This window comes from Canis aureus, chromosome 38 (assembly GCF_053574225.1).
Source record: "Canis aureus isolate CA01 chromosome 38, VMU_Caureus_v.1.0, whole genome shotgun sequence".
NCBI lineage: Eukaryota > Metazoa > Chordata > Mammalia > Carnivora > Canidae > Canis > Canis aureus.
The window spans coordinates 3,947,225-3,959,834 of NC_135648.1; the positions used below are offsets into that span (position 1 = coordinate 3,947,225).

The 12,610-nt window shown below is 45.7% G+C and overlaps 1 protein-coding gene across 5 annotated transcripts in view; it reads left to right on the forward strand.

The window, feature by feature from the left end:
- Nucleotides 1-9,790, forward strand: part of DDR2 (discoidin domain receptor tyrosine kinase 2) — a 149,368-nt gene extending 139,578 nt beyond the window's left edge. For all 5 annotated transcript variants that reach the window (XM_077886844.1, XM_077886841.1, XM_077886840.1 and 2 more), the window contains 2 exons: nt 845-994; nt 2,972-9,790. In XM_077886844.1, coding sequence (XP_077742970.1) covers nt 845-994; nt 2,972-3,106 — 285 coding nt within the window. In that variant the 3' untranslated portion in view covers nt 3,107-9,790. The remainder of the gene's footprint in view (nt 1-844; nt 995-2,971) is intronic.
- Nucleotides 9,791-12,610: the final 2,820 nt, after the last annotated feature.

The following is a 12,610-nucleotide window of genomic DNA, read 5'->3' on the forward strand; positions in this document are numbered from 1 at the left end:
CCATTGTTATGACTGTTGCTGTGATGTACACCAGTTTACGTAGTCCTTATAAGGGTCTTTATCATCTCTGTATGTGAATCACATATTTTATGTGATTATTTAGCATTGCTCCCTTTAAAGGTATTATACAGTGTTGTAAAAGAGTATTAGTGTGACATTCACAGGATCCTGTTCCAAATCTGTTTTTCCATTGCTAATGGCCTTACTCTCTAGGAGATTTTGGTAAACCCCTCATCTCACTTTTCTGATCTGAAAAAATAAGGATAAATAACATCAGGTACCTGAGTGTTGTATTTCTTGAATAGGAAATGTGCACGATTCTATGCGTGCTGATCACACCTGAAGCCCATTGCCGTCACGTGTTAGTTGACCCTTCAAGACTGGGACTTTCCCTGGCCTGGAAGCGAGAGTCCTGGATTCTCCCAGGGACCTCTCCGAGCACTTAAACTAGATTCCTTTATCTCTAACATCCAAATGATTGACCTCCCATTCTAATTTTGCCATCCCCATGGGCATTTTCCCAAGGCTACCCTAGAACCTGAAGTTTGAGCTTCTGACACTGAGTGGCAGAGTCAGATAGCTTCCGGCCGCACCTCTTTCAGCCCCAGGATCTCATCCCCAGGAGAAGCACACCTAAACTGAGACCAGGAGGACGAGACAGTGGCCTGCAGCCTGACGTCAAAACAACGTCACTTTTTTCTTTTAGATTCTCTGTGTACATCGTGGCAGTTTTAGTAGTCCTTGCCCCGGGTGTCACAAGGGCATAACCAGGTCATGCAGACCTTACCTGCTCTTGTCATGCACAGACTATTCTGGTTTCTTCTTTTTTTCTTTGTGTAAACAGGGCAAATTTACGACAGCGAGCGACGTGTGGGCCTTTGGGGTGACTCTGTGGGAGACTTTCACCTTTTGCCAGGAGCAGCCCTATTCCCAGCTGTCAGATGAACAGGTCATCGAGAATACTGGAGAGTTCTTCCGGGACCAAGGGAGGCAGGTGAGAACTGCTGGGGATGGCTGGGTCTGGAGCTTGGTGCTCCAGAAGGTGAGAAGAAGAAAGTCTTGACTGAGCCAGGTATCCTGAGCTGGAAGTTGGGCTACCTGGGTGGCAGTCTTTGGTGCCTAATTTTCCAGATGACCTGGAGGATGGACTGAGAGGTTCCCCCCTCCTCAACTCCTGCCCCACCATACCCTCTGCTTTATCCATATGGCAACCCATGATCACTGGAGGGGACAGGAGGGGTCAGTTACATCAGGCTCCTCCCCAACTCAATGGTAGCAGGAAATAAAATCCTCTTTCTCGTGTTGGCTCTATTTTTTGATCTAGACTGTGTAGTTTGTCCTCCTAGTGGAAATACACAAAAACAAAAATATAAGTTTAAAAGTGAATAAGGGATTTATTGGTAGGAATTAACAATTTGGTTTGGACTAAACATTTAGCAATGTTTCTAGATTTACATGCTCAGAGATGATCAAGTGCATCCTGGACTGTGGCTTCCCAGAGCTCGGGAAAATCTGGATTCCCACGCTGACAAGGATCCCAATTCCCGGTCAAGATACTCCAAGATTTCTTTGGCTGACTCCGTTTGTAAAGTCCCCATGAGATGTAGAATTTAGGGCTTGCTGATGTGGCTAGAACTCTGACCACCCCACCCCACTCCACACCCCCCCCGCCCCGCCCCTGGAGCATGGCAGCTCAAGCTAACAGCTGGGGATGGAGAGAAAATAACTCGATTTTCCCAATTGCTTAAGTGTATTGGAGCAAGCAAAAGATAAGGGAACGACAAGAGATAGGACAATATGCAGGTTGAAAATAATAGGGAGAGGTCCTGGAATTTCATTTTATTTTGACACTCTGCACATATTTTGGGAGCAGGGGACCCAAATTATCTATCTTGGTTATAAAAATAATTGCTTTCTTACCATGACAGAGGGCAACTTTACTCCTGTGGCAGAGATAAGTGAGTGGACCAAGGAAAAAATGGTTTTTCTCCCGGACTAAACCATCATGACCCCAGGTTGACCTAGTTTCATTTTAATTTCTAACAATCTCCAGGATTTTATTTTTCTTATTTATTTTTGAATACTCAGCTTAAAAGGACTCACCATTTCATCTTCACTAAATACTGGTTGTGAACCAAATATGTTTTCACCGACCACCAAATGGTCGAATCGTGAAGTTAAGTAATTGAGTGAAGCCAAGGTCAAAATCAAATATTGCCATTATATATGCTGAGTAAACGTCTCACCTATAGGCATAAGTTTAAATTGTCAACAAAAATATATTGAATTGAGCACATTGATTACTAAACATAATTTATCAAAATTATACCTGGTTACATTTTACAACATTTAATTACTTTATATTTGATTGCTAAAATTTCAGTATTCACATCTTAAAAGTTTGACATTAGAGTGGAGGAATAGTCATTTCTCAACACTATCAGCTGCGAGGTGGGCTCTGTGGTCAGCAGACTCCTCTCTGCAGAGAGGGGAGAGGTCTGGGGCAGGGGGTCACAGGGGACATGACAGTAGGAGCAACGTGGATGCTTTGCAGTGTCTGTGTCCGGCCAGGCTCCTGTTCAAGTGGGGGAGCTGAGACAACTCACCCGCTTGCCGCCCCTGCCATGATTGGCTCAGCCAAGATCAACCTCAACATGCGTGGGCCGTAAACGGAGGATCTAGTGTTCTAACCATTTGCTTTCAGTCTGAGACCTCTTTTTGCTTCAGGTTCATCTTTTGCATGATGGTAGGGACCTCAGAGTGGTTCATCAGGAGATCCTGGTCCAGATGACTTGGCACGACAAGGGAAGGGGACAGGGGCCGAGATGAGCGTGGGAAGAACAGGCACCTCACCTGTTCCAGTTATCAAGTTCAAGCAGAGAGGGAGGCAAATAAAACCACAATGCGGCTACACTTCCTCTTTGCCCTTCTTCTGAACATTCTCATTTTTTGTTCACTTTTGTTTTCCAAGATTTACCTCCCCCAGCCTGTCATTTGCCCTGACTCTGTGTACAAGCTGATGCTCAGCTGCTGGAGAAGAGACACCAAGCACCGTCCTTCGTTCCAGGAAATCCACCTTCTGCTCCTTCAACAAGGGGACGAGTGATGCTGTCACTGCCTGGCGACATTCCGATGGTCCAGGTCCTTCTCACGAGACCTACCACTCACCCACGCCTAAGCCACTCCATCTGGACGTTGAATGGGCCTGGGAGGCGGAGGCTTGTTCACTTCTCTCTCCGTGTCCCTGGCCGCTCTTCACTCCACTCCCACACTTCTCTACCCCCCAACCCATATATACTCTTTTTTTTTTTTTTTACATTAAAGAACTAAAAAAAGAAAAAAAAAAGCCTAGGACAGATAAAATCTAGTAAAGAAATCTTACTTAATATACCAAAGTGTTGGATAGCAGGCTAGACAATTTAGATAATTTATAAAGGTTAAATATGCTATGTTTATAAATGTGCAGATGCTACAATACTTCTTCTATGTCACCTTTTAAAATGTATTTCCAGAAAGAAAAACTTGAAGAATACTCATGTCTTAGGAAACATGAGATGAGGCTTAGGGAAAACACTCAGTAAGTGTGGAGAATTGGATGGAATGGTTGGTATTCAGTAACTGATCATAGATTTCTTGGTTTCCTAATTTGGCCCTCTGGACACGTCCTACTCTCTGCGCTTGCCTGTCCTGTCAAAGCAGACGATACATGCTTGAAAAACCCTGGCTTCTCGGAGTGGGTGTTTTGTTCATTTGTGGGCAGGGGTCAAGGATAAGGTCTATACGGTCTACACGCATAGGCAACACAGGGGATGCGCAGAGCAGAGGATGTCCGCTGCAAGGCTGTATGAAGGGGCGCTGTCACTTGCCAAAAAGGTACCTCGTGCATGGAAGGATTCTTGAACAGAGAATGGACATAGGAGAAGAGGTCTGTGGAGGACAGGTAACAGGTGTGCTATTCCCCTGTGATTTCTGCAGAGGGTCCTCTTGTTCAGATATTTTCAGGTGTGTGTGTGTGTTGGTGAGAGCCTGGTTTTGAATCAGTGAAGACTGGTGTTTTGAGGTCTGGATCACAGGCCCTTTGGTTTATCTTCTCTAAGTCTTACAGCCCTTTTAGTGGATGCATCATCCCCTAGGGGACCCGTATCCGAAGGCTGTGTGCAATACACAGTAGATCTGTTCTGCGTATTTCCAAAATGTTGACCACTGAGGGCCAGTGAGGGAAAGGTACGAGCAGAGAGCTTTCCACTTTTCATTAGAGAAAGCCTGGACAGCAGAAGACACAGGAGGCTAAATGGGCTACCTCCAGAGGGCGGGTGGTAGGCTGAAGAGTAGGCAAGAGAGGTGTAGGCTTTCAAACACGAGGTAAATGGTTGTAGGAGACGACATTTAATGTCCTTCTAACCCTAGGAGCCCTTGATTTCAGAATGGGACGGGGAGAGCCCGAGAGGGAAGTCATTCACTGCTGCTGCTCCGTACAGACGCTCTGGCCTCAGGGATGGTGTGAGCAGCAGGAGAGAAATCGGGAAGGTCCGGGTGAGAATTCCTGGAAACATACGCTGTCATTTAAGAGTCCCCTCGGAAGAGATTGTGAGCTTTATGCTTCCCAAGGGCTCAGATGTAGTGGAAGCAGGAAGGGGGGGCTTCTCAACTCCCACAGAGGAGAACAAGAAAAGGTTACAGAATAAACTTCCCGAGCTCAGAAGTAATAGTCTTAATGGTCTTGAGTCCTTGGGTCTGCTGCTGGAGCCCTTGCCTGGTCCCCCTTGTCATGGCCGTTCGGGGACTTGAGATTTCTCCCCTGTTCAGCCCTCAAGCATTGCTCCAGGTGACAGCAGAGGCAAAGTTCCCCAATTCCCCAGATCATCGGGTGACCCTAGCAAATACCTTCCCCCACCGCTGTCCTTTGTCTCTGGGTTCCAGTCTCTCCCGGGACTAATTCTGTGGAGATGGTTGGTTTGGGGGTCAGGAGAGCATCGGTTTGGGAGCTTTGATCCTACTTCTGCCTCAAGCCCAGCATGTCACCTTGGACAAGTCCCTTTAGTCTTTCCAGACTTCGGTTTCCCTGTCCGTAAGATGAGGAAATTGGATTAGACGGACTTGAAGCCTCTCCCAGTCCTGATATGAGCAGGGGTGTCTGGACAACTGGATCAACAGGTGATGCAGATTCCCTTACCTGACTGTGTCTCCTGCTCTGAAGATCGTGCTCAGCAGAAGGAATAATGGGGGGAACTACTGCAATAGCGACAGCATCAGCTGCCACGTGGACAGTGCCTTAAAGTGTACCAGGCCTTTCTACAGACATAATCTCATTTGATGTGTGCCAGGCCGGACAGGTTCTTATACCGGATACTCTGCTTTCAAGACCAGTGCTAATTAACCTCATGTATTGGAGAATTCTCTAGAGACACAGAATCAATTAAGTACAGACATAAATATATATAATTTATTATAAGGGATTGGCCCACGTGGTTGTGGAGCCTCCGAAGCTCAGCATCGGCCGCCTGAAGCTGCAGCCCCGGGGAAGCTGGTGGTGGTGTGCTTTTGAGAGACAGGCCGGGAGACTGGTGTCCTAGCTCGGCAGTCAGGGAGCAAGGATAGAGCCCCCCTTCCTCCATCTGATTCATCCTTTCCCCATTCTCCCATGGATTTGATGAGGTCCCCCCAGCACAGGAGAGGGGGAGGGCAAGGTGCTGCACTCAGTGCTCCAGTTCCCACGCTCCCGTCACCTGGAAACACCGTCACAGACACACCCAGAAGTTGTGCTGCATCTGGGCACCCGACTTAAGTAGAATTAAAGGGCCGTGAAATCAGGCCAGCGGGCTGTTCTCCTGCACACCCATGCGTCTGGGAGGGCGACGTGCAGACCCTGCCCACGGCTTCTCTGTGTGACAAGAAGTAACAGCATCATGTCCCCATCTTTGCCTCATCTCTCCACTTCTTTCTTTTTACCCTTCTGCCTAGATGCACTGCCTTCCATGATCCCATAAAAAAAAATAATAACCCAATCATCTTGAAAATGAACTTAATGTGTCTGGATTTTCGTCGCCTCGAGTCACAGAGCAACATGCTGCAAGTGGCTGGCAGGCCTGCTTTGGCAGGTACAGCTGCCCCATCCTGGGAGGAGGAAGCTCGTCTTCCAGCACAGACACAGGTCTAGCTTCTCACCTGGTTGCACCCACAGAGCCTCGCCCTACAGACCGAAGAGACCCAACACGGGACATGGAGAAGAAGGCCTAGTACGTAGAAGTTAAAAGCAGTTCAAACCCCGATGAGAGGAATGCTAGCTGGGCATCTTTAGAAAAGGACCTAGGAAGAGGGACAGGAAACCACGGGGCTTTGTTACGTTTGTAGGGAGTCCTCCTCTGCATGACATAAGTGGAAAAGTTTATGTCCAGATCATGGTGTGGGATCGCCAGATTTAAATTCATACTTTTGCTGGTTAATGTGCTGATAACTAGGTCCCAAGCTTGATGCGTGATCCAGACACACACGTGGTCAGCAGAGATCTGGAGTGGAGCGAGGCACGGGGCAGGGGGCACGTGGCTTTCATGCTGTGGAAAGGTCACTTGCAAGTGCACGGGACAGTATCGCAGAGAGCATCATAGGGAAGTGGAGTCGGAAATGAGGAGATGAGTGCACAGGTGCCGGAGTGGGGAGGCTGGTGGGGAGGACAGAGAAGGGTCTGGGGAGTACCTGGGAGGGACCCAGGGTGCCCTGGGCAGCGAGGTAGAAACAGGTGGCGCCGAAGCAGGAGAGCACATCTCTGGAGAGAGATCCGAGAGCGGGCAGGACAAGTAAGTGTCTCGAAGATAAAGGATGAATATGTATAGAGAAAGAGGTTCTGGATGACAGAGATTTTATAAGTATTAAGAAATGAAAAGTCAGGTGCAATGTATGGAAAGGAAGGGAGTTTTCAGAAAAGGCAAGTCCTTAGAGAAACAGGCAAGCAACCGTTGGGGGAAGGTCTTCTCATTTCAGCGGAGGCGGGGAAGGGGGGTGTGAGGGTGTCTGTGGATGCCGGGCCCCTGCGAGCTGGGGATACTGGTACTGAGAGGGAACCAACTCCTAGCCTGAACTGCACTGTGTTTCCCAAGTGCCACTTTGGACACGAGGACCTAGAAATAGGGTATTTATGGCATCTCATGGGTCTCTTCTCCCCCCTTCCCTTCCTTCCGCCAACCAAATCCATTTTAAATAATGCCTGTCATTGCTGTGCCCAGAAGGGCCACCGGGAAACATTGAAACAAGGGCTGAAGTTAGACGAGACCAAGTCTTGTTTGAGATCTACACAACGAGGTATGTGGCACATTGGAGCCATGTGTTTTCCTAGTTCCATCCAGACTTCCCACAAGAAAGCCATGATGTGGGGCTGAGCCATGTGTTTTGAGTAAAGGGGAACAGAAGAAGGGGAGTGTCTGCAAGAGGGAGGGATGAGATGTTCCAAGGAAATATTCTAAAACAGAACAGCATCTGTTTTGCCCAAGATTGAAAAAAAAAAAAAAAGAAGAAGAAGAAGAAGAAGAGACATAGAGTTAGGGCTTTGGTTACTCCAACATTTGGCTCTTAAGTCTTTGATCTGAACTTGCATTTATATACCTGCCATCTTGGTCTTTTCAGCAAGGCTCTGACCTCTGGCAGTACTTTGGTAGGCCCCAGAATATTTCTGGAAGTTGCAGATCCTGCTTTATGCTGGGAGATCCTTCTGAATTGAAATTTAATATTTTTATAGAAACAGATGAATGTCTTTTCCACTCGGCAAATGTCTTGGAATGCTGAATCAAGATGGAAAGACACCAGAATGGTAAATGGTGATTGGATTTCTGGCATTTTGAGTTCTCTGGCACAATTAGCTGCGTTGCCTGGTGGCAGACAAGTGGTGGGTAATTATTTACTTGCTGTGTATGTCTCTCTCTCTTTTTAAAACTTGTTATTTTGAAATACTTTAAGACTCACAAGACGTTGGGAAAGTAGTAGAGCGGCCTTCCCCGAACGCCCATTGATAACATCTTACATAATCATGGTCTGTTTTCAGAATCAGAAAGTTGACATTTGAAACGCTATTAACTAAACAGAAGACCTCACTCAGATTTCACCACTTACTGTTTGTTTGTTTTAACATGCATTTATTTAGTTTCTGGATACTTCATCCCTTTCTGATTTGTAACCTGGTCTGGCTTGGATGCAGCAGGAAAAATACTATCTGGGTATAATTCTACAAAATTCTAAAGAGAGTAAAACAAATCAATCTGTTCCCTATCAATGAGCAAAATCCTGCCTAGACTGCTTCCACATTTTTCTGACTAGTTTGGCTTTGGATTTGGAACCACAAGAGACAGTGAGATCTGCACGTAGCTTGCTGGCTAGAGAATCAGGTGTGGGGCATTCTAGATGGTTCTTGCTGTTCCTATAAGTGAGTAGGATCTGTAGTGGTGGCAGGCAGGGGGCTTTGGGTTCACCCAGTATTTTGGTCAAGAGCTGGGTGGCACTTAGTTAATGGCACCAACGCTGCCTTGTGGGAGGAATAGAGTACAATGGCATCGGATCCCCCAGCGTGTGATGAAACACAACGTTTGGAATAGCAGAGACCTTCCATTTGGCTAAATATCCATTTTTAAACGGAATAACGGCTACATTGGACCAAACTAAATGTAAACACAGAAGCAACCTCAGGGGTGGGGTTGCTTAGTGTTTCATAGTACACTTCATAGTACATTTACTATGAAGGAGCTGTGGGTTTTGTGCAGGAATCTTTCACCTCCCCCCTTACTGGGTCACAAGGTGGTTACTGGGTTCACACTGCCTACCGCATGTCCTGTCAAGTTCCAGACACATAGCGAGCACTCAGGAGGTATCTGCTGAGTGTTGTTTCTTGAATGAATAAAAGTCAGAAGCTGAAACTTGTCATCTAGTCTAAGTGGGGTGAATTTAGGGAGAACTGCTTTGCTATAATGCCGGGGGCTTATTTTCAAATGAAGAAAGAGAGAAAAGTGCCCAGGCTCGTACCTGGTGAAGTACATTCTCCATTTGTATATTTTCTAAGGATGAAATAGATGTTTGGAGATATCTCATTCTTTGGGGTTATTTAGACAGCAGTGCAAGGCAGTTCTCTACAAGGCACCCCCCACCCCCAACAAGAGCAGGGAGGGACTCTGGTCCCAAACCCAACCTATTTGAAACAAACTTTTTGGTTTCTCCAGCAGACACCTGTCGAGAACCTCTAAGGGCGAAGGATCAGAGTCCCCAGCTAGGCTCTGCTTACCAACATGCACAAAAGCATACGAAGGAAGAATCTGCAAAGAGGCTCAAGGGAAAGCACAATGTGATAAGGCGATCACTTTGCATGAAAACCTGTTTTCTTGCAAAGAGGCTTAGAATTAGTTGGAATTGGGTAGGGTTCCTGCAAGCACACCAAGAGTTTGTAACCTAGCCTGTTCATTTTATGTCCTTTACTACTCATGATATCCTGTTCTTCTCCCCGGTCGTCTGGCAACTTTTCCTGAGGACTGAGTTTCCGAACCAACAGGGCTCGCTCTTCCTCCGAGGAGGGAATATCTGGGCCTCAGTTTTGTGGGCTTGGGAGGATGATGTGTCTTGTCAAGGGGTAAAGAGCAAACTGATCGATCCCTGCTTAAAACTATCATAGTCATTCCCAAATAGAACACGTAAAAGTTCTCTGTATTAGAAAAAGGAACGAGATACCAATTGTATATTTTCTTTTCTTTATTTATTCTCTGTAAGTCTGTCAGATGATAAATTGTAAATAACAATGATTAAAGAAATATGCTACTGATGGATCCTTCTTTCTGTGTCAACAGCACCAGTTCTGGGCTTTCTTACCTTTACTCCTTACGGTCTTCCTGGAGAAGTGATGGGGTGGCGGGGGGAGGTAGGGGAAGCCAAGGGTGTGCCTGTTTGTGGGGGGATATCCAACAGAGGGTTGCTTACACAGGCCTCTCACATATTACTTGACTGTTTATTGGAGGAAAAGCATCTTGGTCTCTGGCACATCCAAACATACTAGAGATTGGGACTTTGTGTTGTCACATTAGTCCAGTTTTGGAGAATCCAGTCCAGAATTAACTGCAGATGCTTTATTGTTGTTGTTACAGAGTGGTCTTGTTTGATACATAGAGATCTCTTCTAAATCCAAATATAATCTGCCTCAAGACCACCCAGGCATATAAAAAATAACAAAAACTATGAACAACCGGAATACAGACTCCGTCTTCACAGGAGAAATTAAGATGAACCGGCACCCCCACCCCCGCAAAAAAGAAAAGAAAAGAAAAGAAAAGAAAAGAAAAGAAAAGAAAAGAAAAGAAAAAAGAAAAACAACAACCATATTTCTCACTTGGTCACTGAAAAATAAATTCATACTTTTAATTTTCTGAATAATTATATATTATTTCAGCAATGGCCATGATAAGAAAATGGATAAAAGTTTTCAGAGAATACTCAGAGGACAATAATTCACAAATGCACACTCTGACCCCCCCAGAGTCAGGGCTAAAGGCCAGGGATTCAAGTATCTATGTGGTGGGAGTGGGGTTGAAGACAAAAGAGAGAAAAAGAAAACAGGAACAACAGAGGTGTTCAGAGAGGCACAGTTCTACTGTTAACACCTGCTTCAAGCTTTAGAGGAAGGTGCGAGTGAGATGTATTTGCACAGGATATGGCATATATGTACTATGCATGTATCTGAGTGATTTGTTATCATTTAGTGCCAATTATACTTTTATGTTCACTTTGTATTTGAGAAAGAAGCATGCACACTTACCTTCTGGTCTTGAGTCACACTGAATAGCTGCTTATGTATAAGGCACATACTTACCTCTTCCTATCTGATGAAATGGGTGAAATCCCACGCTCGAAGTAGGTTTGGGCCAGGCTGAATGTGTAGTGATTTGAAGAGGAGACGGATGAAAGCTACCCCCAAGAAAAGCTACGTGGCCCCGCTGGCAGCTGTTCTTTTGCCCCTGTTTGTAAAACAGAGGCAAGTCAATTCTGGAGAGGTTTCTAGGGACCCAAAATAGATGTCAGTCATGGGTGCTAAAGGTACCTTTACTCATCTTTGTCTACCTAAGGACTATGTTGGGCACCACCAAAAGAGCCAGAAATCACTTTCAGCATTTACGGTAGAGGCAAATTTATTTTATAAGGTAGTAAATAGTCAAAGGTGGAAGCGCTACATTTACTATTTTTTTTAAAGATTTATATATTTATTTATAAATAATAAGAGACACAGAGAGAGAGGCAGAGACACAGGCAGAGAGAAGCAGGCTTCCTGAAGGAGCACGATGTAGGACTCGATCCCGGGACTCTGGGATCACACCCTGAGCCGAAGGCAGGCTCTCAACCGCTGAGCCACCCAGGCGTCCCTACATTTACTATTCTGTTCAAGGGGCCAAGCGTTGCCAGGGATAAATGGGATCTTTGTGTACCAATTTTTTCTTCTTTTTCCAGGAAAACAGCCCAGGAACAGCATAAACTCAAGATGACTAGTTCAGGATGATGAAAGCAATACTTACCTATGAATACACTGTATATTATACAGTTACTGACATATCCTACGTGTGATAAAATATTTTTAAAATACAAAGTCCAATGACATCTGTTGCAACAGATTTCTGTTCTCCTGGTCTCTCTAGCACCCCTAGTGGTTCATCCCATCTCGTGAAGGTTGAAGGACCTTGAAAGGTCCAACCTGAATTGAAAGAGGGAAGCAAAGCCCAAGGTTTCCTCGCTTGGATTGGATGGACATCATGCTAGTAGGAAACTGCCGTTCTTGCTTTGGGCTCCCTGTAGTGGGTCCTACACTGGTTGTCATCCCAAGATCGTGATGATTCTGACTCTCCAGGAGCCCAGGCCCTTCTCTGTCTTTATAGGAATGAGTTTTTCATAGAATAGCCCCACAATCTTATTCCTTTTATGTGTCACTTCTGAGCCCTAGAACATTTTAAAAGGAGCCTTTGGGTCTAGACTGTAAAGATTGGGGTTAATTTTATTCTAGAACTCCCAGAAAATATTGTTAAAGCGTGGTCTCTTTAGAATGGTGGAAAGTGTCATAAAGGTAGGAGCTGAGTTCCACCCAGATGACAATAAAGACATTTTAATGTTTTGGGAATCTAATATTCAAGTAACTGGATTTATTTTTTGAATACGATTTTATGGTATAAGATCACTACAGTAGTCAAAATTGTTACTGGACAGAGAACCAGTTCTGAACTCAGGTTCGGCTGCTTACCTGTGGAAATCAACACTCGAGAGACACGTGACAGTGAGAAAGCACAGTTTGCTTTATTCAGGAAGCCGGCAACCCGGGATGATGGTGGACTAGATTCTCCAAAGACCATTTTCCCATCCAGGCAAAGGTAGAGGGTTTTAAAGGGGAAGGCATGGGAGGAGGGAGGGGTGGGCTGTACGGAGGAGAAGCTCCAGCCCAGGTGGTTAGTTGAATGTTGACATGACCCTGAACAGACCTGCCAGTATACACGGCAGCTGTTTTTGAATCTATGTAGTCAGATCTTATCTTCTGGGGAAGTTTGGTTCCCTTAAGGCCAGTGGTCTGCAGATTTCAAGGAAAGTAGGTTAGTTCTGCTGCAGACCAAGG